This window comes from Petaurus breviceps, unplaced genomic scaffold (genome assembly GCF_028583685.1).
Source record: "Petaurus breviceps papuanus isolate PSGF00001 unplaced genomic scaffold, PetGlider_PUasm1.0 218, whole genome shotgun sequence".
Classification (NCBI taxonomy): domain Eukaryota; kingdom Metazoa; phylum Chordata; class Mammalia; order Diprotodontia; family Petauridae; genus Petaurus; species Petaurus breviceps.
The window spans coordinates 1,675,659-1,702,813 of record NW_027185872.1 but is presented as its reverse complement, the minus strand read 5'-3'; the positions used below and the strand labels follow the sequence as shown (position 1 = coordinate 1,702,813).

The 27,155-nt window shown below is 50.6% G+C and overlaps 1 protein-coding gene across 1 annotated transcript; it reads right to left on the bottom strand.

Annotated features, from left to right (window-relative positions):
• Positions 1-35: 35 nt before the first annotated feature.
• On the bottom strand, positions 36-27,133 carry ANKMY2 (ankyrin repeat and MYND domain containing 2). The gene is made up of 10 exons (XM_069094432.1): positions 26,864-27,133; positions 23,087-23,151; positions 19,910-20,048; positions 19,208-19,306; positions 16,941-17,101; positions 9,708-9,922; positions 7,683-7,818; positions 6,591-6,719; positions 5,661-5,799; positions 36-4,007 (listed from the first exon to the last, which is right to left on the bottom strand). The coding sequence occupies exons 1-10, from the start codon at positions 26,928-26,930 to the stop codon at positions 3,808-3,810; spliced, it is 1,350 nt and encodes a 449-aa protein (XP_068950533.1). The 5' UTR covers positions 26,931-27,133; the 3' UTR covers positions 36-3,807.
• Positions 27,134-27,155: the final 22 nt, after the last annotated feature.

Below are 27,155 nucleotides of genomic sequence, written 5' to 3'. Positions count from 1 at the left end.
GGGTGAGATGTTTCTGTCCAGCCCTTCCATGAGAATGGTTTTCAGAAATTACATTTATTTAACATTGGATGCAGATTTTCAGTGTGTGTTGTATGCAGATTCCTGTCTGGGACACTGTGGGAAGTGGGTAAGATCCAAAGACAGATAGTCTTTGCCCAGCCCCAAGGAGCTTACAGTCTCTAGTCCCAGGGGTAGGGAAGGCACCATCTGTGTGGCTCAGAGCATTTGTCTAGGCCAGGGTCAGGGTCAGATGTTCCAGAAATCAATAAATACAGGACAACAGGCTAATAGACTTAGGGATGGAAGGGGCCTTAAGTGATGTGCCCAGGGTCACAGGCTAGCTCTGGAGGTGGGCTCTGCACCTGGGCCTTCCTGACTCCAGGCTCGGTGCTTTCGACACTTCATCACCTTGCTGCCTCAAGGCTGGTGCCCGCAGTCAGAGGAGGGGGCTCATTCCAGCAGTCAGTCACTTGGGAGCAGGCACTCACAGTGGAGGGTTGTGGCTGCTGTCCAAGAAGGAAAGCTCATAGAAATGCCTTTTGGAAAGCAAGCTTGTTATTCACCTTGATTAGAAGTGTGGGCAGGGTTCCCTTCAGCTGCCTCCCAGAAGACATTTTTTTTCTCTTAAATTCAGAAACCTAGACTTCAGAGCCTGCCACTCTTTCCTAGAAGGGCCTGAATTTGGATTCGGGGGCTGGTCAGAGCCCTCCATTTGCATCCTCCAGAGCCCAGTGGTCCCTGAAGCAAAGTAAAGACTCACAGTGACCTTGGGCTGCACTCATTCATTTAGCAGGGAGAGAATGACTTTGAACTCATTTGTTTCACTTAAATCCAAATCACTTGCAAGTCACCCTGGGATGTCATGGTCCTCTTCAGGAATGAAGGATGAAAAAATTAAATTTAATTTAAAAAAAGAATGAAGGCCGAACGTTTGCTATTTGCCAGCTCTATGCATGGCGCTGCCCAAGGATCCTGGGGCTTGTTTGTACTCTGAAGGGTAGTGCATACCACAGGATCTCACGACTTGGAAGGGAACTCAAGTATTCTGTTTACAACCCGCCCTCCCCCTCTGACTGGGGCCATGCAGACTCTTCTGGAAGCCCTCCAAGTGAGGATGGAGTTCACCTCCTCTCTAGATGGCCCCTCCCACCTTGGGCAGCTCTCTTAGGATGTTTGCTGTTAGAAATCTGCCTCACTGTAGCTTCCTCCCACTGGCCCCAGTTCTGACTTTGGGGCCAAATAGGAGAAATCTACTGCCTCCTCCATGATAGCCATTTTTGTGAGTGAGCCTCCAGTAAAGTGAGGAGAGACAGGAGTTTGTATGTATGTTGGGATGGGGTGGCATGTTTATTTCAATTCTCTCAAGAGACTGGAGGGTGGGCGACCGCCTCTCAGATGCCACACATTCTGGGTCAGCTAGCTTCCAAGGCCAGCCTAGGCTCACGTGACCTTCTGAACGGGGCATTCCAAATATGGGGGGGTCCATGAATACCCCTCCCCCCAAACACACACACAGGACAAGGATCCTGAGAGGAGGGGAAGCTGAAGATTCCATGAATCAAACTGGCCTGCTGTGGAAACGTGTGTAGAGATATTCCGTTAATTATCCTTAAACAGAGGGCAGAAGACAAGCCATGTGAACAGATCCCCTGCTGGCTGGCTTCCTTCGAAGAGACTCTGCAGCCCCAACCACCTCTAGGAAGGTCTTCAGTGAAGACAAGCTCAGGTGGGTCAGTCTGCCCCCCAAGCAAGAGTCATTAGGTCAAGTATTCACTATTTCCCCCCAACCTAAGGAAGCAGAGATTGGGAATAATTTTGCTTTCTCTGAATTATGTTCTCCTGGATGTGTCACAGGAGCAAGGATTTTAGAGGTGGGAAGGAGCTTAGAGGAATGGTCTAACCGCCTCAATTTACAGATGAGGAAACTGAGTCTCCCAGGTGAAATGACTTGCCCAGGATCCTGAAACAGCTGTGATTCAAGCCCAGGGGCTCTCCCCACTATCCCACAGACTCAGGCCGCCTCCAGGGAACATCCCTCCTTTTGTCTGAAGCCCTGACTCTCTTGAATCTGGTTCTATGACTACCTCCTGTAGCTCCTATCTGATAATCTTTTGTTTTCTTCCCTTTGGTTTCTGATAGTCCCACAGAGGGCAGAGGGTCAGAGCTCCCTGACTCTGAAAGGAAGAGGGAGATGCTGCCAAAGGGGCACAAGCCAGCCCGTCTCACCATTTCCTTTCCATTTGGGATCTTTCCTGCTTTTAAGTAGGTTAGATAAAAGGCTTGCTCTGCAGCAGGCAAGGGGACCAAGTGCAAGGGGGAGTCACAGCAGACCTGTGAGGAGCTGGGTGTGGGAAAGGAGAACGCTCCTGGCACAGGCTACCTTCCATCGCTGAAAAAGGCGATTTCCCCAGGGAACACAGCTTCTACCACATGATGGAAGTTAGTGGGCAAACAGGGTGCCATGGGTAGCTTTGCTGCAAGGACATGAGACATGTCAGGAGGTGACGGGCATGGGGAGGCTCATACTCTCCTGTGCTCAGTGCCCTCACCACCTGCAGTGCCATTCAGGCAGGGGTGTCAGCCGGCAGGCAGCTGGCACATGCCCTTGGCTGGCCCACGCCTCCCGGTTTCACGCTGTGCTACATCAGTAGGCGATCAGCTTCTCAGAGCCCCATTTGTCATCTTTGAGGGAATCTCCTAAAATGTCGACTCATGCTCAGGAGACACTTTCAGCCTGAGCATGGCACACAGGCCACTAAATCAAATGCTTTTTTTTCTTGTTTTGTTTGCTTTTTGGAGGGGGCAAGGTAGGGCAGTTGGGGTTAAGTAACTTGCCCAAGGCCACAAGGCTATTTTTGTGTGTTAAGTGTCTGAGGCCAGATTTGAACTCAGGTCCTCCTGACTCCAGGGCCTGTGCTCTATTCACTATGCCACCTAGCCACCCCAATCAGATGCTTTTCTTAAAACTGGCAAAAACCAATAAAGGCAAAGGGCAACTTTCAGTAGATGGTGTGACCACAACCTGTGCTTTGCTGTAGTGACGGAAGTCTGGGTATTCCCTTCCCACAACTGAATTTAGGATCCCCTTGAAACACCTTAAGTTATTCGAACGTTGCACAAAGGTGGGACTCTCAATCCGGGCTGACACGGCCTGCTCAGTGACCACTGCATATCTGTAACTTAGGTCTCTGTACTGGCACCCCTAGGGCCCAACACAGTGCCTGGGACACAGTAGGCGCTTAATAAATGTTTGTTGATTGATTAGCCTATCCGACAACAATCAAGTCTGTGACTTTCCCCTAAGTGTTTACAAGCCTCCCTTCTTTCAAATATCTCGAAACAAGGTGCCTTTGCTCCCTCAGAAGTGGCACGGCAAGCCCTGCTCTGTCCTGCATGTGCTTGGTCTGATTTAGATACTTTGCTAGGTGGGGGTGGCCAAAACAAACTGCCAGCAACAGACATGTAGGAAAAGCCAGTGTGACAGCAAAGGGCTGCCTGGCAAAGGTGAGCCAGGCAGGGAGTGAGAGCTGGGGTGCCTGATGGGCACCCTGGGGACGCGACTGGAATCCACACCGAGTCTAGAGATGGAGTGAAGACCAGCGTGATGGGGCAGGGTGGGCTGGGGTGCTTCCAGAGGACACAGATGTGAGCTGTGACCTGCACCCCCTGGAGAGCACAGCTCCATGAAAGGTGGGCTCTGTGGGACGTGGAACAGCCCCCTGCTGCCTGTCATGGCTCACCCCTCCACGGCAACAAGGGCTGGGCTGTTTGTCTCACACACTGCCAACCTCCTGAGCTGGCCGGGCCTTACTCTTCTGGTGCCTTCACGCTCCCTGCTACGTCCTGGAAGTCAGCGTCACTGTCTGCCCCCGCAGTCAGCTGGGGGGCCTCTTTCACAGAGGCCTGTTCCTCCTGGGCAAGGTCTGTAAGGTCTTCTTTGGCATCTCTAGGGTCACTTCCTGGCTGCTTCTCATTAGGTGAATTCGAATTCACATCTGGCTCTTTTTCTGAGGAAAAAAGGCAAGTCACAAGGTGAGCACTGGCCTGTGCCAAAGTTCCTGTTCTTGGACCTCATGATGCACTGTCCATTTCAGGGGCTGATAATTACACGTTTGGGGTAGGGTGGTTGAGTAAACAGGACGGAGGTGATCACCATCAGGAACCAGCTGGGCCAGCCCAGTTTTGGACAAACCATTTCCTGGGATGGCAGGAGAGTAGATGTGGGGCTAGAAGGGGCTTCAGAGGGCATCCTGTCTAAACCTGTCATTTCACTGATGAGGAACTGAGGCCAAGGGATGTTAAGAACCTTCACATGATCCTACAGCTTGCACTGGAAGGGACCTCAAAGGTAATGCAGGCAAACCCCCTTATATTATAGATGAGGAAACTGAGGTCCAGAGAAAGAAAAGGGACATGCTGAAATTCGACTAGGCAGCTAGGTGGGGCAGTGGATAGAATACCAGGTGGGGAGTCAGGAAGACTCATCTTCCCAAGTTCAAATCTGGCCTCAGATACTAGCTGTGTGACCCTAGGCAAGTCACTTAACCTTGTCTGCCTCAGTGTCCTCATCTATAAAATGCGTTGGAGAAGGAAATGGCCAACCACTCCAGTATCTCTGCCAAGAAAAGCCCAAATGGGATCCCAGAGGGTCAGACAGGACCGAAAACTGAACAATAGCAAAAACTCACACCCTGCCTCCCCACCATGGCCTTATCTGTGATTTCACTGGTGCAGAGAACTCCCAGTGTGGAAACCCCTTCCACCAGTTTCTCTAACCATTAGGTCTGAGAAAACTTTGTGGGGCACTGAGAAGTCACGAAAGTAGGTTGTGTCAGACCCAAGACTTGGCCAAGCAAGAGGCTCCTGCATTTAATCAAGTGAGCTGTAACGAGGGCCACGATGAGGGTGGTGGTCATGTGAAGAGTGAGAAGGGGTTTGATGAAAGAGAAGCTGTGGCAGGAGAAATGATAAGATTTGGAAATTAATTGGACACGTGGGACGAGAGAGAGCAAGGAGGGCAATGCCAGTGTTGCCAAATTGGGAGACAGTAAGACTCACACTGGAAGTGAGGGAGTACTTAAAGTCCAGAACTACAGACAGAGGGCTGGCTTTGGAGTTGGTGAGATGGAGGCTCAGGGCCCACTCCTAACACCATGGCTATGAACCTCAGTGCTCCAGGCAGTTCTCTAAGACTATAAACTACACAGGGGCTGGCAATCTGCCTTTGTAAAGAGGGGGAACTTCCCACACCCATAAGATCACAGGCTCAGCATCCCAGGAAGCAGAGAACCATTGTCTCTCCTGGATGTCAGCCGCATGATCAGCTTTTCCTGGGCCTGTCACCCCACGGTAGAATAAGTGATTAGAATAAAGGTTTAATGATCCTTTCCGATGCTGCAGTTCTCTTTTCTCCTCTGTGCTGCTGCCAAAAGAGCCATTTCATTTCATCAAACATTTACTAAACACTGACTATGGAGAAGTCATTATAGTGAATTCTGGAGATGACAAAGATGAGCCATTATCCAGTCCCTGCCCTCCAAGAGTCTGCGTCCTAGCGAGGGTCGGGGTCCGCCTGGCTGGTGCAGCATGGCTCAGCTTCCCGCTGCCCGCCCCCCTCCCGCGGCCTCAGAGCTCAGAGGAGCCCTGCCGCCCCTGCTCACCACTGCTGGGGCTCTCCTCTTGCCTTCTCTCTTTGGCAGCTTCTAGCTCTTGCTTCTCATATGCAGCCTTCAGCACCTTACAGACTTTTTTATGAGTGAACCAGTGGATCTTCTGGCAATTCTGGTTGCAATAAATGACCTGAAAGTGACCAAGGAAGGTGTGCCTGGTTCAAATCATTTCCTGAAAAACCCCCAACTTGCCCTTCACCGGAAAAAGTGGATTTCTGACAATACATTCATCAAGCAAACGAAAGCATCTGTTAAGGGTCTGCTTTGGGTCTGCACGGGCTTGGGAAGCATGGGACTGGCAGTGATCTGAGTTACACTGTTCGAATGGGCCTCTGGAACCAGAATGTGCTTGACCCAATGAGAGGCTGAGGTTAGGAAGAGTAGGGAGAAGGACCAGGGAAAGAACCTGCCAGTTGGCTCAGAAAGAGGAGGGCGGAGTGAGAATGAAAGAGAATTGTTGGCAGTTACATTAAAAGGGCATTCACCTCAAGGGTTAATGGATAGGGAAATGGTTTTGTGAATGAATGAATGAATGGAAAAGCATTTAGGATGGGCCAAACACTAGCGAAGAGCTGTGGGCAGGCAATGTCATAATACCGACAAGGAAGTAAGGAGAAAGAAAATGATGCTGTCAGAAAGACCACAGCCAGAAGAAAGGAGGCCGTAGGGGAAACTCTCACGGCATCCACAATGCCAAGCAGGCCCCTGGCTTGGCGGGGAAATCCCTTATGGGTGATTTATTGGAGGATGTGGACAGAGTTTGCATGGGATACTGACACTCTGGGGCGTGATGTGCCATGCTGGAGGGAGCACCCAGCCAGGAAGATGAGACAGACCCATCCAGAGGTCTCTGCTGCCTTGGGATCCATTGGGATCGCGATTCACACAGGGCATTATGCTGAAATCGAGGGTTCAGCTTACCATCTTACACACCGAACACCTCTTGTCTGCGCCCTTTTCTCCACACGTGGTGCAAAACTCCACATCTACAAATCCCACTTGACCAGTGATGGCTTGAGTGAGCACAGAGAAGGCTGTAGGATCAGAGCCCTGAGGAAGGGAAGCAGATCACGGCACAGAGGACAAAGGGCATAATGGAATCTCAGCTGTCTCAGAGATAGATGAACATCCAATGCAATCCCAAAAGCGAAATCACTACCATCGTCCCATAGAGTCCACACCACATATCACCCTTGGAGCCCAGAACCACAGCCAAGACGCGTGGGCCTTAAGGCCATGTGGATATTTTAATTAGGTGCATTTAAAAGATAATATTAAGGAATTTGAGTACATTGGAAAACATTTCATGCAGCCAGTTTTGCTACTACAATTGCTCATTCAGGACAGCTAGGCCCCTCCTGGTTCTGTTTAATGAAAAAGGCGGGCTCTAAGGGATTGTACTGGGGAAAATTGAGAATATGAGAATCATCACTGGGTTATAGAAGGGGATTTCCGACATCTCTTGGCACCATGGGTCCCTGAGAATAGAACAGTCATCCCTTTTCTTGGAAGGTTTGGATTAGGAAACTGGAATGACCAGCCAGCCACCAAGCATTTAGTAATCTCTTATTGGCTTCCAGACGCTGTGCTAAGAACTGGTTATGACCAGAGGACAGCTTGGTCACTGCTCTCTCTTTTTACGGGTTTAAAGGTCCATGATTTCCTATGGCTGGACAGCACCTGCCCATGCCAGTCATCCCAGAATGGAAAGGGCTGCCTCAGGTGATGGCGAGCCATTGAGCCATGGTCAGATGACCACTGGCTGGGGATATAAGCAGGGAGTCTCCCTGGGTGGGGGCAGGGGTGGGGAAATATTCTATTGATAGCCTCTGAGGTCTCCTCCATGGCAGAGAGCTGATCATTTGAATAATTCGGCCCAAATCAAAGTGGGATGTACAAACACTTCTCCACTTCCCCTCCCAGAAGAACCAAGCTGGTTCCCCAAGACTCCTAGCTGCTCCCACTCTGCAGCCCCCCTGTGCCCCACCTCTCTGGGTTCAAGGGCAGTCTTACAATTTCCACGGGGGCAATGCTTCTGACGAGCTGCTGGAGGAGGGTGGTTTCACAGTAAGGGAACTTCCGGATACACTCTCGAATGAACTTTTCTTGGTAGACGGGAAAGCCGTCTGTCTCTCGGCCTTTTAACAAACTAGAGAGGAAAAAAATAGAAATACGTTCAAAGGCTCACTTTCCCAGTGGCTGTTACTTCATATACCGTGTTTCCCCAATAATAAGACCTATCCCGAAAATAAGCCCTCCCCCGAAAATAAGCCCTACTGAGATTGCTACTGTAGTGAAGGTGATCCCCTGCGCTACACACTACATTACGGTACCCTCTGTATGCACCCTCCCCTCCCCGTGAAACGCACACCGCGCTCCGAGCTGCATCCAATCAGAGCTGCAGCAGTGAGCGCGTCATCCTGTTCTTCCCCAGTGATTTGCTTATTGAATAAAGGTACATTTTTTTGTTCACATTTACCTGTTTATTAAAATTGCTGTCAATGTTCATTAAAATAAGCCCTCCCCTGAAAATAAGCCCTCTGGTGTTTTTCTGTCCAAAAAAAAATAATAAGACAGTGTCTTATTATCGGGGAAACACGGTATTAAAAAGGAGAGAGCACATGGCCTAATGAGTGAGAGCTGGGAGCCCTGGTTTAAATACACTTCTGATTCTCACCATCTGTGAGGCCCTCCTCTGTAAAATGACAGCTCCAAGTCAATACGTCCATAAAGGACTCCACTTCCCTATCACTGTTAGGGCACCACCGTCCTCATCCTCTCAGGCTCCCAGGGGTTATCCTCTATTCCTCATTCCAATCTGGTGCCAAGGTCTGTTCATTTTACTGGCCCCCTTCTCTCCTTGGACACGGCCCCCACCCTGGTGCAGACCTTTACCACATCACACCTGGACCACTGCAGTAGCCGCTGAGGGGCGGGGGGTCTGCCTGCCTCAGGTCTCTTCCCACTCCTGTCCACTGTCCATTCAGCCATCAAAGCAATCACCTCAGACTGTGGTGGGGTTGACATCTTCCTTTTCCTTCTCTTGGGCATTCAAAGCCCTCCTAACCTGCCCTCTTCCCTTTTCCAGTCCTCTTCCTCCTCCCACCCCCCCACCCCCACATACTCTGTGACTCAGTAGCCCTGGCTTCCTCAAATGGCACATGCCATTTCCAGACTCCAGGCATTCTCACTGGCTATCCCATGCTTAGAAAGCCTTTATTCTTCTTCCCCATCACCTGGCTTCCTTCAAGTCTCTTCTGAAGGAGGCCCTCCCCCACCCCCTATGATGGGCATCTCATCCTTTTGTCAAATATCACCAAGCAGTGACGTGAAGGTGCAGGTAATTCAGCACTACTGTGGTCTGTCCACGTGAAAGAGTCACAGGGTCATAGTCTCAGAGCCGGCAGGGCCTTGGCAGCATCTGCTCCAAAACTCTCATTTTATAGAGAAGGTAACTGAGGCAGCATGGAGAGGCTCTCCGGCTGTAAGCAGATCCAGGAATCCCATCCCCACCCTTGGATGAGCCCAATCCCAGAAGCACCCACATGGAGGTGGACGCAGGGCTATGCTCTGGCCTTTGGGAGGAATGAGGGCGGAGCCTAGGGCTTGGCCTCCCACAAATGAGCCCGCATTTTTCCATCTGACTCTGAGCTACTGCAGGGCAGAGACCACTGTTACCTTTCTTGGTATCCCCAGCACTTCGCACACGGTCTGGCTCACAACAGGAACTTAATAAAAGCTGTAGACCAGACTCCAGCAATGATACTGTCCCTCCATTAACAAAACCCATTGTCATGGACACAGAGATATCATGGGATTTTAGATCTGGAGCTAGAAGGCCTGGGAGTTTATCTAGTCCGACTGTCTCATTTTACAGATGAAGAAGCAGAGGCCTACAGGAATGGAGAGTCAGCCCAAGGTCCTTAGCATCAGGCCTGCTAAAGGTCATGCTTGCTCTCAGGCCACTGCCCACCCCACCTCCCACTGAAGTGGGGCCACTTTCCTCCCATTAGAACCTTGGACAGCTCAGGATCTCACCTTTTGATGAAACCGTCCAGCTTGTCTTCTCGCTCAGTCAAGAATTTAATGCATTTCTGGAAAATGCAGCTGATGTAATGCATCTTCATGGCCAGGACCTCATTCATATCCCTCTGCTTCATACACTTTTCACAGATCAGATCCATCACTCGGTAGCATTTTTTCAGGGCATCCACCTCAGCCAGAAGAGGGTTTTCTTTTACAAGCATCACAATCTTCAAGAAATAGCAAAAGACTCAGAAACGTGAGGAGGAATCTCCCTAAATGCACCAGTTAACAGGCTCAGAATATAGTCTGTTAAAAATAATTTTAATAATGATGATAGCTGGCACTGATACAGTGCTTTAAAGTTTACAAAATACTTTAATTACTTAGTTAATCCTCAGAACAACCCCGTGAGGTAGATACTATTATGCCCATTTTACAGATGAGGAAGCTGAGGCTGAAAGGTTAAGTAAGACTTGTCAATGGTCACAAAGCTAGCAAGTATCCTCCTGACTCCAAGGTCAGCGGTCCATCCAAACAGATGCTTGCTGCCTTGAGTCAACTTCAGAGAGTGTTCCAAGCAGAAAGCAACAACCATCCAAACAATTAGCCTTCCAATTAGTTCCTTCATTACTTTCCTTTCTCTCCCATGTAAGGACTGCCAGGAAAACTGGACAACAGTTAGGCAGTAATTAGGTATAGACCAACATCTCACCCCACTTACCAAGATAGGCCCCAAATAACATACACGACTTAAGACATAAAAAGTCACGTCATAAAGAAACTTGAGGAGCAAGGAGGGAATTACCTTTCAGATCTTTGGATGCAGGAAGAGTTCATCACCAAAAAAGAAACCAAGAGAACCACAGAAAGTAGCACAGGTCATTTTATCTAAATAAAATGCAAGTTTTCATTCAAACCCAACCCAGCAGTTGATATTGGAAGGAGAACAGTCAACTAAGGAGAAACATCTTTGTAGCAAGTTTCTGTGATAAAGTTCTTGTTTCCTAGGAAAGGAAATGATTAAAATCTTTAGGAATAACAACCATTTCAGTCTAGCCATACCAGATCTCTAACTGTATTATGAAACAGTAATTATAAAAACAACCTGGTGCTGGCTAAGAAATGGACTGGTGGTTCAGAAGAACAGACTAAGTACAAATTACACTGTAGTAAATTACCACAGCGATCTGGCATATGACAAACCCAAAGATCCAAGCTTTTGGAACAAAAACTCATTACTGCACAAAAACTGCTGGAAAAACTGTGTAACAGTATGGCAGACACTAGGTAGAGACTAACATCTCCCACTGTATACAAACATAAGGTCAAAATGGGTACATGATTTACCCTTAAAGGGTGACACTGTAAGCAAATCAGGAGAGCATGGAATAGCTTATCTGTCAAACCTATGGATAAAGAGGAATTTCTGCACAAACAAGACAGCGAGAGGGCATTACAAGATATAAAATAGATAAATTTTGATTATATATAAATGTAAAAGCTTTTGCACAAACAAAACCAATGCAACTAAAATTAGAAGGGACTCAGAAGACTGGGGCCGGGTAGGTTTGCAACAAGTATCTCTGATAAAAGCCTCATTTCTCAAATATATAGAGAACTGACTCTAATGAACAGAAATACAAGTCATTCCTCAAGTGATAAATTGTCAAAGAATATGAACAGAAAGTTTTTGGACAAGGAAATCAAAGCTCTATAGTTATATGAAAAAATGCTCTAAATCACTACTGATTAGAAAAATGCACATTAAAACAACTCTGAGATACTACCTCACACTATCACATTGAATAGTATGACAAAAAAATGAAAATGATAAATGTTGGAGGGGATGTGGGAAAACTGGGACACTAATGCACTATTGGTGGAGCTGTAAACTGATCCAACCATTCTGGAGAGCAATTTGGAACTATGCCCAAAGGGCTTAAAATTGTGCCTACCCTTTGATCCAGCAATACCACTGCTAGGTCTACATTCCAAAGACATCCAAAAAAGAGAAAAGGATCTATTTATACAAAAATATTTATAGCAGCTCTTTTTGTGATGGCTAAGAAGCGGAAATCAAAGGGATGTCCATCAATTAGTAAATGGCTAAACAAGCTGCGGTATATGATTGTAATGGAATGTTATCATGCTGTAAGAAATGACAAGCAGGATGATTTCAGAAAAACCTGGAAAGACTTATATGAACTGATGCAAAGTGAAGTGAATAGAAGCAGGAAAACATTGTACATAGTAACAGCAATATTATTCGATGAAGAACTGTGAATGATTTAGCTATTCTCAGCAATACAATGATCCAAGACAATCCCAAAGGACTAGTGATGAAGCATTCTGTCCACCTCCTGAGAAAGAACTAGTATTGTTTGAATACAGACTGAAGCATGCTGTTTTTCACTTTTCTTTCATTCTTTTTCTTTTATTCAAGTCTTCTTATACAAAATGACTAAAATGGAAAAGTTTTACATGACTGCACATGTATGTCTGCATAGATCTGATAAACCTAGATCTGATTGCTTACTGTCTTAGGGAAGGAAGGAGGGATAGAAGGATAGAATTTGGAAGTAAAAACTTTTAAAAAATGTTTACAAATTTGTTTTACATGTAATTGGGGGAAAATAAAATATATAAAAAAAAATAGCAGCCATTCCCAAGTGATAAGTGGTCAAAAGATATGAACAGTCAGTTTTCAAAGGAAGAAATTCAAGCTATTAACAGCCACAAAAAAACAAACAAACAAATAAACAAAAACACTACTTCTAAAAACTAAATAGTTATGGAAATGTAAATAACTGTAAGTAGGAAAGTCTACCTCACAACCATTCTGGAAAGCAATTGGAACTACACCCCAAAAGTTACTAAACTGTATATACCCTTTCATCTAGGGACCCTGTTATGAACAAACTCGAAGAGATGAAGGAAAGAGGAAAAGGGCCTAGATATACGAAAATATTAATAAAAGGATCTTTTGTGGTATCAAAGGACTGGAAATGAAAGGGAAGCCCGTCAATTGGGAAATGGTCAAGCATATGTATATGAGTAGAATGGAATACTAGTGTGCTAAAGAAATGACAAAAGGAAGGCTTTTGGAGAAACTAGGCGGGGTGGGGAGGAGGAGAATCTGGGGCTCAGAAAGGCCCAGGGGAGAGCCAAGGAAGGGGCTTGCTTCGAGAACATCTCAGGGTCTGGTCTCTTGACTCAGGCCTTGCATGAGCCTGAACTAGGCTGGGAAGAACAATTAGCAAACCCATGTGCACACTGGTATTACTTCTAATCATTTGTTTGCCGACACTGAGGTCTCCTTAGGAAGTGGGTCTTGTCCAGTAGTTTTGTCCGGTGATAATTGGTAGCAGAAGCTTCTACAGAAGTCTGATCCTCTGTCTCTCTCTCCCTCTCTGTCTCTGTCTATCTGTCTGTCCGTCCCTCTCTCTGTCTCTTTCCTCTCCTAATGGGCTCAAACATCCAGGCTCAGTTGAGGCAGCTTATGAGATTCTCCTAAACACTATTATTGATACTGTTTCCTCAGAAAGGGTGCAGGGTCTCCAGAGCTGGCAGAGCAGTGGCAGGCCCATCTTGACCACACTGGCCTCCCAGCGGCCTGTCCCCTGGTGCTCTGCTGCCATCCTTGACTACACCTTTGTTTTTCTCCTTTGATGATATATGCTGCAGATTCTGGGCAAGGAGCCCAAATCCCCCAGCACTGCCTGAGTTCCATAGGGGCCCAAGCAAACCTCTGTTGCCATAGAGACCCCAGGGCTGTGATGCTACTGTACAGGCAGCTACAATGCAATGAAAAGAGAAGTCACGGAGGTGGGAGGAAAGGGAGAGCTTTGTGCTTATGCAATAGGTCTGGGGATAGCTGCCTGTGTGAAGCAGCCTGCTCTGTTCTGAGACACTCCCTATCAACACGATGCCTTATGAAGAAGGGCTCCTGCAGCATCCCTGGGTCTCCAGGAAAGGATGCAGACAGAGGGTGTCCAGAGTAGGATTAAAACACCATTGGTGCTCAGACCCATGGATCCAAGTAGGCCCAGCAATAGGCGGGCTGAGGTTTGGTCTGAAAGAGAAGACCTGGGGGGCCTCCGGAGGGTAGCAGGATCTCTTTCTTAGTATTTAGAGGGCTGTCCTAGGGAGGAGGGCCCAGACTTGCTGGGCCCCAAGGGCAGTAAGAGGAGCCATGGGTGTGGGAAGGGGCAGAGCTCTCTGCCCCAAGAGGCGGACTCAGGAGGGCTGTCAGGGCAGGCTTCCTAAGCCTCCAAGCTGTGCCAAGTGGGGATGGGCCACTCTGGGAGGGCTTTAAGCCAAGCCAGATGCCCACTGGTGAGGGAGGCAGCAGAGGGGCGGAGATCCTGGGAAGGAGGACAATGCAGGGACAGCCCTAAGCCCCACAGCCTCACAAGCCCTTACGTTCTCCTAGGCTGCTGGGGAGACGGATCTTCCAGGGATTCATCTCTTTTGTAACAAATGAGTCTCGGAAATAATAACATCATCTGGTTTTCAGCCCTAAAATAGTTTGATCCAAAGGCCTCTAGTTTGGTCCTGAGAGATGAGGTTACTTGAAAAGAAAACTCCCCACGATTGAAGCCTCCCTGGCTCCGTGAGAGGAAAGAGGCCTCCAGCAGGAGGCGGATCAGAAAACTACTGGGGGGGCGGGGAGGAGGAATTCCCCTGCTCAGTAGAAACACGGTGTCTTTGCCCAAAAGACCAGGTCAATAATACTGGAATTTAACTTTTTTTTAAAGGCTGGAATTCAGGGTGAGTATGGTCTCCATGAGTCACACAAACCCAAAGTGCCAGGTAAATACTGGCCCCCAACACCCCAGAGAGCACAAAGGCCTGGGCACCCAGAGCATTGGGGGGTACCGTGAAAGGCTTCCCCTTTACCAAGGCTCATGGGGAGAGGGGCAGTCCCTCTGGCCGGAGGGCCACTTTTCACAGCATTTAGGGAATTCCATATATATGAGGGCCTCAGGACCAAAGCCTCATATGCCAGACCTGACATTGCCAGGACCTTGGCCAATGGCAGGGCCACAAGTACTAGGCACACAGACACACCAGCTACCTTCTCACTTCGTATAAACCCTTCTCCTTCCTGGGATCATGCGAAGGCAGCAGAGCTATGTTTGGTCAGACCCAGATGCCCAATCCCATGTCCTTGCTGGCTCAGTCTCTTGCCCCCTGGTGTCTGAGAGAGCGCCCTGGAGGGTGGGAGCCCCAGCTACGGGCTGCTTCCCCCATCTCTGGCTGGCAAGCACCCCCTTCCATCTCCTTTCCCCTAATTCCCGAGATTCAGAGATGCCAGCTGCTGAGGCTTGGCTTTCACATCTCTGACCACCTCATCCCAAGCCTTCCATGCTCTGCCCACCCCTCCACTGGGCTCCCTGAAGCCTACGTTCTCCTTACCTGCTCTCCATCCTAGGCCTCTGTCTGAAACGTGCTTACAAACTCCTTGTACCACTGAACAGCAAACTCTGCTGTCCTTCCTGGTCTCTCTCCCTCTCTCCCTGGCCCAGCGAAAGAAGACACCTCCTCACGGCTAGCAATCCTACACTGCTCTTCTGCCTTGGAGATGGCCTTTCCCCTCTGGCTTGCCCAGGCTACAGACAGCTGCCCCCTGATCTACAGGGACTTCTCTCTCCTCTCCCATGGAGGTCAGTCCCTGGCGTGGTCTGTCTCTCCTTATCCACCTCTGCTCTTATGCTGGAGGATTCCCATATACAGACCAAGGTCTCCATGGCCTGGATCCCTATGCTGCCAAGCGCCAATAACCAGTAACCCCTGACCTGCCTCGGCCAACCAGAGGGACAGTCAGTCCTACCATAGACCTCAGGGTTATCTCTAAGTCTCCTATATCCACGACCAAGAATTCTGAGACTGGCCCTCCCTGATCACAGCCCCCAGGCCCTCCATATCTCTCCCTGCCCAGCTCACTCATTCTCCCTGCTCCAGTCACTGCACCCCTCCCTGCCCTGGCAGGCACCCCCACCCCACTTCCCAGTGCAGCTCAGCTACCTCTGACCTGTGTTTGAATCCCAGTCTCGGCTCCTGTACTTCTGCCACTGAGGTCTTGACAATCTCCCAAGCCACTTCAGCTCCAGGATCTGACTCCTTCAGCTTTGAGGGGAAAGGGCCCTCTTCTGTGACCCAGGCTCGTGGCATCAGGCATCCTTTCCTGCCCTCTCTCCCTCCCCCCAAATACGCTACCAGGTGCAAGGTCTTGTCAACACTTCGAACACACCTCTGTTCCTTTCTCCACTCATCACGGCCCCTAGCCTGGGTCAGGCCCTCATCACCTCCTGCCTGGACTGGGATAATGGACTCCTGATTGACTCTTCCACGTCCATCAGTCCCTCACCAATCTCGTCCCGTCTCAGCTGCCAAATTAATCTTCCTACAGAGCGCGGGTCTAACCCTGACCTTCCTCAGCCTGGCTCCAGCCTCCTGAGGGTCACCGGGCTGAGCGGGCACGGACCTGGACACTGAGTCAAAATGACCTGGATAAGTCATGTAGCCTCAGTTTCCTCTCTGGCAAAACAGGATAATAGTATGAGTAACATTGGTGTAAAACTGCTAATGAGACGTTGTAGGTGAAATGCGAACACTCAGAGCCCCAGAGGAGCGCCAGCCCCAAGTGTGACAACGAGCTCAGGAAGCAGGACACAGGTCAAACCCTGCCTCAGACACTCACTGGCACTGGGATGTGGCCTCAGTTTCCTCATCTGGAAGATGGAGCTAAAAGGAGGCCTGAGCTCCCAGACTGTTGAGAACTGCACAGGGGACTCTCAGTCAAACCTGAAGGCAGCCATCATGGCTCTCACGGTCACTACCTCCCCTGTGGAGGACGACACTTGGAACAAGGGCCCCAGCTCTGCACTTTCCTCCCCTTCACCGTCTGGGTGGTGGAAACATGCTGCCTGATCAAGACCTTGTGTCTCTACGTGGGTTTCAGCTTCCCAGGTGCCAGGGTCCCCAGTTCCACCCTGGCTCCTGGCCCTGGTGTGACCACATCCAGGCTCCTGCACTGTTGCTCCCCCTTAGAGATACCCCGCAAAGCCATAGCCAGGGGAAGAGATCCCTGGGAAGCCTGAGGTCAGGTCCCAGTCAAGGTCAGAAGGCCTGGCTATTGCTTACCTGTATCACCTGACCTTAAGGAGAGAATCAGCATCAGCCCACTGGCACTCAGTCCCTCTCCCCACCAGGGCACCCCAGCAGAGCTGCCCCCAGAATTACCTTGACTGGATGCAGGTTGGTGGTGGTGACCATCTTGTGCAGGGGCCCCACCAGCTTTGGAGGCAGTCTGGGCTCCTTCTCAAGCCCCTGGGGCTTTGTGTAGTAGTCCAGCCTCTCTCGAGGACAGAAATTGTTAATCACAGTCACGCAGTCGTGCTGGCCTTTGAAAAGAAGCAGCTGCTGAGAAGCCTCATCTGGGGAGACGGCCCAGACCCTGCCTGTGCCCTGGTCAGGCTCCCCTCCCCACGACCCCAGGAGGAGAACCCGGGCTGCTGTGTCTGTTCTTTACAAGGACTTCGGCCCCTGGCTCTCAGTGCTCCTGCCCCAAGCATCTGGGATTTTCATAAACTGGGAATTTACCCACATGTCTATATATGGCTCCCTCAATGGAATAGCACAGAATAGCAAGGAAACTCCTTGAAGGCAGGGCCCAGGCCCCTATTTGTCTTCAAGTCCCCAGCACTCACAGGATGCTTGGCACCTATAAAAGACTTGATTGACTGACAGGCTACAAACTGGGCAAGCAGCCCAGAGGCTCACTGCCATTCCACACCCACCATCCTCTAACCTCAGACTCCTGACTTCCACCATGACACTGCCGAGGCTATCGCTGAACACATGCTCTATTTTTAACCAGCTTTGGGAAAAGAACTTTATATACCATTTTTTGCTGAAATGTCTAACTGGGAAGGCAGAAATGAGCTTTTCCCTCACTCTCACTGCAGAACTGGGAGCCCCCATTCCTCTCCTGTCTCCTCCCCCAAACATATCTGGCTTCCTTATCTCAAATCTAATTCCCTTCTATGGAAGGTCTTCTTTTCCCTTTTCTTGGATGGGTGGGCTTGAGAAATACTCGTCTTACTGCAAAGTGAACAGAGTTCCCCATGAAATAGGTAGCTCAGCCTGGACTCCTCATTCTGCCTCCTCAGTTAAGTTCTCAAGTAAGTCTTTGCTCAGACAGGTTCTCTGAAGGTATCCCTCTCTCAATGAACCTCTGCCTCCTTCCCTTCCAGGGCACCCTTGTCACTGTCCCCCAAATATGGGCACCTTCCAGATGAGCTAATACTTCCAAGACTCATGTCCAAATGGTGCTGCCTTTTGACCTTCCGGTCTACTCAGCTCAGTAGGGTTGGGGCTCACTGGGGCTCCAGAGAACATGAGGGAATGAACCAGTGAAGGTGTTTAATAAACACGGACCCGGACTGCTCATCACCAAAGCAGCCAGAACTCTCTTCAATCACTAACTAGTAGAACCAAGTCCAAGGAAGGCTTCTGCTCCATAATCCATTCCTTATGAGGGAATAGACCAACAGGCCATCCATTTCTCTAAGGGACTCATTTTCCTGGTTGTGAGAAATAGCTTCCCAAGCACTGGCTTCCCCAGGTCATGCCCCTGCTCAATCTCCTGGGGCCTCACTTCCGCCTGGGGCTGGAAGCCCTCAGAGAAATGACTCCAGCTCGCTTGCTCAGGCTCATTTCCTAGGCCCCCCTCTCCACAGTCCAGTCTTTGCACAGGCTACCTTTCCCTCCTGATCTCTGCCTCTAAAGACTCGTGGCTTCCTTCCAGGCTCACTTCTCAGGTGCTGTCTTGTACTGGAAGGCTTGTCTACCCCCCTGCTGTTAGCCCTCTCCTTCCTGGAAGCATCTCACTTTCACTCATTCACCTACACATTATGTGCCCCAGCAAAATGTAAGCTCCTTGAGAGCAGAATTGGTCTGTTTCCCCATCACCCAGACCAGGGCTGGCATAGAGAAGATGCTCAATGAATGCTGAATTTCTTTCTTTTTTTTTTTTTTTAAAGCAATCGGGGTTAAGTAACTTGCTCAAGGTTACACGGCCAGTTATTTTTGTGTGGGTGTCAAGTATCTGAGGCTGGAACTGATCTCGGATCTCCCGACACCAGGGCCAATGCTCTTACTCACTGCGCCACCTGGCTGCCCCGTGTTTGTTGAATTTCAAAGAGTGAGAAGATGCCGACTTAAGAACACAGCTTTTGTTAAGGACTTTCCCATCCTTCCCCACTTCTCAAGAGCCTGCCACATCTGTCCTGCCACTATTCCCGTGGTGTGTGCCCATTTCACTAAAGCCAGCCAAAGTGACCGCTCCGAGAGGGGAGAAATCTGCAGCCAATATTCTGAAACACAACTGACAGCTGACGTCAAGGGGGCACTTGAAATGTCAAGTGATTTTCATCCCAAGGGGACACTGTTGAACAAACCTTCTTCCGACCCCCTGGGTTAATCACCAATAACATTTGACTAATTACCCACAAAAGCCGCCATCTGTGCTGCTGTCCTGCCAACCGAATTCACCACGTCTGTGTCTGCTCCAGCTTCCAGCATCACCCGAGTAATCTCTTTATTTCCTAGAGTTGAAAGGAATATGTGCCTTACCCGTAAGAGCAGCACAATTTAGACTCTTTTCCCCCAGACTCTTGAAGGGACTTATCTGGTGAGTTTTTTGCAGTTTCAGAACTGGGATCAGTTAGGCTCAGGCCACCAGGAGCTGGGCCTATCTGGACTGCAGACCCCCTCTCCACCCTCCCCTGGACATGAGCTGTGTGAGGCATTTAGCTTGCTCAGCAGGACTGGAAGCCTCTTTCCAGACTTACTGCTGGGCAACGCAGACCAGGCAGAGCTGGACTGGACTGGGTTGAGATTCTGCCCCAGACACCTCCTGGTCGTGTGATGCTGGGAAAATCAACCAACCTCTCTAGGCCTCAGCTCCTCCACCTGGCCTCTAAAGTCTGGCTTCCTCTACAGGTACTTTGCCAAATATGCATCAGGTTTTAAATTTTTAAAAATAATCTCTGCTTTGGGGAGGGGGGGAGAACTTACTAAGTGCTTCTGGAAAAACCTAAGGGGGCATCGGCGCTGAGCAATTACGTAGAGGAAAGGAAAACGCTGAGAAAAAGCTGGCTGGTAGGGGATGAAACAAAGCGCGAGGGCTCGAGGTGCCCGCCACTCACCAGAAAGTCCTGCGAACATCAGGGCTGTGTAGCCGTGCTCATGCTCATTACAATTCACACTGGCCCCATGACGCAGGAGCACCCGGCACATGTCCACTTGCCCCTTGTAGGCCGCGTGCATGAGGGGCGTCATCCCGTGCTTGGGGGGAAGGCAAGAAAAGGGAGAGGTCAATTACCCACGGCGAAGAGGAGAGTCCGAGAGCCCAGGGCTGTGGAACTCACGGCTCCACAAAGCGTGGAAACAGGTGAGGGAAGCAATAGGCATTGACCTTTGGGCCAGGGTTTGAGAAATGGCGTCCACACTCCCAGACGAGCCCACGAGCAGGTTAAGAACAGTGGCTTGTCTACCGTGCATCTCAAGGGAGCTGGAGGGAGTAAGGTCTTTTATTCATCCTAGAGCAAAGTCAAAAGGGCTCATTCACAGAATTCGCGATGCCCCAGCTCGAGGGAGATGCTCATGGGACGTTATCTGTGCTGTTGCTATCTGTGTTTGCCCTGTCTGGGCAGGGCCATGGTGAGCCTGGGACAGGGACCACTTTCTGTCCCTCTCTACAGTGCCTTGTTCTGGGCTGGCGCTTGGTCAATACTGCCCGGTTCTTTGGACACAGACCCTCACCAGATTCATTTTTGCTTGCCATAGCTGGCACCGTCCCAACTCAACTGAGTCTCTTCCTTTGATGTCCCAGCCAACTGCCTATGCATCCTTTCCATTCTTCCTTTGAAAGACAATACAAGGAAAGCAGTAAAATCAAATTGTTTGATATTTGGCCAGTACAGCCTCTTGGGACTGGTGGTTAGCTTGGACTCCTGTTATAAGTCATGGCTCATGGTGCTAGGTAGTAATATAAAAATGTCTTTTTTACAACAAGGAAAACCCACTCCAAGGCAAGCGGAGGGCTTGCCTTATCCATCACCAAATTAAAGACTCCAACCCCCCTCTCTGGTCATTCTGCACAAGAGGGAAATGAGGCCCAGGATCAGAGGTGTTCAGTGACTTCAGGAAGGTCTTTTGGCTCTCCATCTAGCCCTCCTCCTCCTGTCTCTGGCCAGATACTGGGGCACTCTAACTGCAGCCCTTTTAGGAAGATCTGGATGCACTTAGTTTTCCTTTCCCTACTACTAACAAGGCCCTCCCGTGAGCATGCTTCTTCTCCTGGGGCATGGGAGCAGAGATTTGGAGGTGGATGGTGGAACACAACCCCTTCCACCCCTTCACTTTACACAGAGGATGATGAAGCCCAAGAAGGGAAAGTGAGATAGCAGAGGTGTAGACTTCATCCCAAGTCCTTGGCCTCCAATGTGGGAGGAGGGTGAGCTGCCAGGCCCTTCTGGGCCACTGGCAATACCCCCAAGGAGCCCAAGCTTTGCCCCTCGCTATCTGATGAGCAAACTGTTCTTTGGTAGGCCTGTGGCCATCCCCATGCCCCCCCCAGAAGCCTGGCTGGGCTCAGCTGGGCTCCTTGCCCAGTGCTCCCAGCTCCATGGGGGCCTCCAGGTCACTCCCAGAACAGCCGTCAGCCATAAGCAGATCTGGAGTCTCTTTACCCCCATCCTCTCTTGCCCTCTGGGTTTTCTTGATCAATGCATACTCTCCTCTCCCTCCTTCTCCTCCACCACCCAATTGCCCAAAGGAACAGTCAACACTCGTACTTCCCTAACCCCCACTTTGCTCCTTAACCCCATAGGTTCTGGTTTCTTCTCCACGTACTACACTGAAATGGGTCTCTCGATGTCCCAAGTCCCTTTACCAGTTCCCACTGCCCATAGACCTCTCTCTTTCTTCAATGTCTGGGTTCCTCCTGCCTTCCTTACTCTTCAGCACTGGACTTTCCTAGTGGCCTAACACTGGGCAGCTTCCCTTCCTCATATCCAGGCAGGTGTTTCTAGAGGCCCTCTCTACTCGCACCCATTCTCTCTCTCTCAGCAATTTATGGAGCCCATCCTCTGTGTCAAGCAGCGGGCTAAACACTTCGGATACAAATCCAAAAGAAGGGGAGATCCCGCCCTCAAGAGAAGGCAGAGACAGGGGAGCTATCACCACCGGGGAAAGGCCATTTGGTCTGGGGCGTCGCTGGAATGCTGAGGAAAGGCACAGACATGAACTAGGCCCCATGTGGTCTTCAGAAAGACGAAGGAGCATCGAGATTATTCTACCTGCCGCTGTCTCTGTCTCTCAGGCCCGCCAGCCCATGTGCACACCCACACGTATAGTAACCGCCTGGCTACTCCGACGAAGACAAGAACCAGGACAATCCCAATGATGAACAAGGCTCTCCACCTCCAGAAAGAGATCGGAGAAGCCCCAAATGCAGATTGAGGCAGACTTCTTTTAACTTCCTTTCCTTGCTTTTTTGCCTCCTGGCTAATATGGAGACATGTTTTGCATGACCTCATACATGTAACTGATAGCATGTTGCTTGTCTTCTCAATGAGTGAGGGAGGGGCAGGAGGGAGGGTGAGATTTTAGAATTCAAAAATTTTTTTAAAATGAATGTCAAAAATAATAAAGAATCAATCAATAAACATTTATTAAGTGCCTGAAGTAGGCAAAAGACAGTCCCTGCCCTGCAGGAGGTTAAAATCTCTAAGGAGGGTAGCGCCCTCATTTTTAAGAGGAAACCAAGACCCAGGAAGGTTCAGTGACCTCTCAAGGTCACAGCCCAGATCAAACCCACTGAGTTTAAATCCAGTCCCTTCCAGTTGCTCCTGGTTCCCCTCCCTGTGCCCCTACCCCAAGAAGTCTTTCTGTTCTAAGTTATGGCTCATCTCTAGGGAGGGACTTACTGGGCCTGTGACCTCTACAGTCCCTGCCAGATGTCCAGGCAGCTGACTTTGCTCATTCCACACTTGTAGCACCTGTAACTGGGGCCAGGTAAAATGTCCTCATGCTGTGCCATCAAGGAGGGATGAACAGGGACACTGTACATGGTGCTTTCCCCTGGCTCTCACTGCACAGGTGGGAATTCTGACCACTCCCTTGAATGACCAGGCTTCACCCCACTTCTGCTTTGTTCTCTCGTCAGCCCAAAAACTTTCTGGGGGCCAAGTCAGTCTGGAGTGGAATGGAGACCTCTGTGCAGGCCCCAGATAGCATTCTGAGCAGGCCCAGGAAACAATTCCACCTCTTACTTTTTGTAAATCCTGGGCCCCCAGCAGATGCAGGAAACTTTTCTTTACCTCATCCAAACAGTTGACCCGAACATTCTTGCTTCCCAAGAGTCTACCGGCCTCCTGGACGTTCCCTTGAAAGAAACCACACATAAATAAGTCTAAGTACTCAAAAATGGAGAAAATGACCCCCATGCCCACCCTCAGTCAAAGGAATGCCATTTGAAAATTGTTAAAAGCATGTCAGGTCAAGCAATTAATCCTCCCTACAGTCCCCTGACTCTTGCTCTGCATGAATTAACTGCTCTCTGAAGGCTAAGAGAGGAGATTTAGACCAACCACATCATTGCCACCCAGTCAGGAGCCCCTGGACTTGTCAGTGTGGAATCGGGTCCACCAGAGGCCTGCTCAGCTCTGGGCTGGCGCAAGCGAAGATCCCTTCCCTCCCAACTCTGGGAGTCAGTGACTAAAACCTGATGCTTTGGACTCTAAGGGCTTCCAAACAAAGACAAAGATGCTCCAAACACAAAGCAAAGCAATTCAACCCCTGCCCTCAGGGAGCTTCCACTCTCAGTGAGATAATTGGAGGGGGAAATGAGTACTAACTGTTACAGAAGGGAGAGAGAATCAATCAAAGAAGTCTTTCTGAGCTGAACCCAGAAGAATGATACAGGAACCAGCAAGAGACAAGGTGTTGGTGGAATGAAGCCTGGTGTGGTGGGCAGGTCTCTAATACTGGTTCTCTGGGCAGCTGAGGAAGGAGGATCTCTTGAACTTGGGAGTTCATCAATAAGTAAGGCATCAACAGGGAGCCCTGGGTACAAAAGAGCCACCAGCTGGCCTAAGGAGAGGTGACTGGACCTAAGTAAAATCTGAAGAGGTCAAAGCTCCCAGGGCAGGCACTGGGCACCTGACCCCTGCACTGCCAGCCTGATATGGGGCCGAGGCATTGCAGGTAAGGACAGGGCAGAATGGACAGGAGAGAGGACGAAAGGAAATAACTGTGGGAGCCTTTATTCCAGTCAAGAAAGTCCCCTGAACTCATGGTAGCATTCATATGATTCAAACTGCATTTGGCTGATATCTGCCAGGCATGCCAAGAACCCAGAGGGCTTATCTTGAATCCTCAGCCCTCTCCAGGATCTGCTGCTGTGGCTAAGCAGGGCATCCCCAATCTCTGGACCCTGGGGGCAAAGTTCCCAAGGAAAGCTCCGGGAAGACCGAGGTAGGTCCCACCACCAGAGCTGGGAGGCAGCAGCAGCCGCTGAGCCAAACTTCCCAGTTCAGTTGGAAGCAGGACAATGCATGTGTATGTCAGAGCATCCCAGAAGGCTTTGCCATGACCCACATCCCAGGGTGGGAGGACTCCAGGAATTAGGTCCAACAGAGAACTGATTGTTTTCTTCTCTTCCCTCCAAACCATTTTGCTCTCCTTAATGTGGGTCAGCTGTGTCTCTCCTCTAGCAGTGATGTGCTCCCAAGGCCACAGCTTGGGGGGAGGCAGGCCGTTCACACCTGGAGGGGAGGGAAGGGCACCCCTCCAAAAGCTGGACAGAACCTGGAGTGAGCACACCAGCTGGACCAAAGCTTCAGAGTACTGGAATCCCCACCACGGAGAGCTGACAAGGGGCATACGGCTTGGAAACCTTGGAGGCTGGTCCACACCTCTAAAGGATCTATAGGGCAGGGGACCAGTCTGCCCAGAAAAGTTGCGGGGGCCTCCCATCCCAGCACCTGATCTCTCCCAGCAGCATCCAATCCCTTCTCCTCAACATCATAACTTGCCCTCCACTCTGTTTTTCTCCCACTAGGAAGATCCCCATCCTGGCCTGAGTGCACTTCTCATTTCTAGGAGCACAGCTTTCTGTCCCACCTCTGCATCTTTGCCCAGGCCATCCACCAGGCCGGTCATGGTGCCCTTGGGGAGAGCTCAGCTCCAACCAAGACTTGTCTCAAGTCTTAATCACTTCCTAGAAGAGGCCTTTTCTCAAATCTGGAGCTCACTCTCCCTCCCAGTTATGGAGAACTTACTTTGAATATGTTTTGCACCAACTGACGTGGGTCAATGTTTGCTTCCTTGAAGCACAACGTGAGCCCCTGAATTCAGGGATGTTGGCATTTTTGTTTTTGGGTCCCAGTGCCTGGCACTTTGGGGGGAGTGCTTCTGGGCCTTCTGGTATAGGGAGCTTCCTGCACCCCTGAGGACTGGGAGAGTCTGCTGGAGAGCTGGATGAGGCCCTGGGAGAGGCAGTCACCCCTCAAGGCTCAGCATGCCTTCCAACTTTGGAGTTTCTCTCAATCCACTACGCCAGACTGACTCTCAAGCTGCCATGTAATAAAGCATTCATTCATTCATTCCTCAAGGTGGGGAAGGTAGAAAGAATGCTGGTTCTGCAGCTAGAAGATCAGAGTTCAAATGCTATCTCTGAGGCAGACCATGTAAACTTCAGTGACATTAGGCAACCCTCTGGGGGTAAAATGGGCGGGTTTGGTTTGGTCCTCCCAGCTGTGGTTCTCCAAGCCCCTCAGACTAGCTACCCTCAAAGCCTTGGGCAAAATTACCTCACTCACCTGGCCTCAGTTTCCTCACTTACAAAATGAGGAGGAGGCACTATATAGACCCTACGGCCCCACTCTCTGAGTCAGGAGAAATAGCTTAGAACAGTGGGAAGTGTGTTAGATTGGGAAGTATGGGACCAGGACTCAAATCTTGGCCTCCCATTTACAGTGTGACCTGGGCAAGTCACTTGATCCTCTCTGGGCCTCCTTTCACTTCTGAGTCCCCTCCTCGGTAAACCGAGGGGGCTGAGCCAGATGGGTTCTGAGGTCCCTTCCAGCTTGTAATCTCAGATTCCTTAATGGTGTAAGGGAATCTGGGTCTGGAAACCAGGGTTTTTCTGGCAGTTGATTATTAACCATGTTTACCAAAAGGATTGGGGCATTTCTTTGGGGGAATCCTAGCTCCAGTTGGCTGGCCCAGCAGAAGATCTGACACCATCAGGAAGAGATGTGAGGGTCTTGTGGCATTCTGAGAGGCTGACAGCTGCCTCTCCTTCCCCGACAAAGGACATGGATGTACTGGAGGCATCTCTAAGGTGCTTCCCTGATCTAACATTCTCGATTTGTCCTAGTCCCTAAGATTTGTCCGATGACCCACTGATTGTTCGGGGGGAAACTGGGCTTGTGTTGGAACAATTCTTCAGGACAGGGGCCGCTAGGCTTTTGTACCCAATCCCCAGAGCCTAGAACGGTGCTAGGAACACAGGAGGTTCCGAGTACCAAGGGGCAGAGCAATGGGGAGGTGTGGGAGCACCTGAATTCCATCCCTCTGAGAGCATAGGTGGCCTGGGGTGTCGGCGGGGGAACCAGTCGGTAGGGAGGTGGGACAGAGAGGGCTGGGGGACGCGTTTGAGGGGCGGGATCTAGATGGGCCTAGGAGAAGAGGCAAGCCCGGCCCGGGCCAGGCAGGCTCCCAAGTGTCCGGGAGCTCCTCCTCTCTCTCCCCCCACCCTCGCCGAGGCGGGACCCGGCGTTCCCGGAGGCAGCAGCCGTAGCTAGGGAGGCCAGGCTGGCCTGGAAGCGGAAGCTTCCTCTGACACGAGCTGGAGGGGGGGGTGGGGGGGGGGTGAGCTTTCGGGCCAGGAAACCGGAAACCCAAGATGGCACGCGGTGCGGGCTTGGAAGAGGTGGGGGGGGGGGGGGGGACCCTCACATGTTGGCCTGTAAGCCCAACCTTCTCCCTCGCGGTGGTCTCGAAGCCCACTTTCCCCAGCTTCCCGGCTCCCTATGCCCCCGCTCCTCCCCAGCGCCTTCCACGGTCCGGGTATCTGGGGCAGGCGTCCTCACCTAGCCCGATCACTTCCAATAGCTCCTTCTCTTCCTGGGTCAGCTCGCCTTTCTTGGGAGGAGCCATGGGGGCGGCCGCCGCACGCCCGGCCAGAGAGCCTGCAGGCCTCCCGCACGCCTGCGCGCCCGCCGGGAGTTTTCGGAAGCGGCTTGGGCAACTTTGTTGCAAATGTTCCCTCGGTGATCCCGGAAGAATCTCAGCAAAGGACACAATGTAGCCAAGCTCCCCGGGCCGCGGCCACAGCCTGGCCCGCAGCAGCGCAGTCAGAGCGCCTCGGGCTCCGCCTCCCGC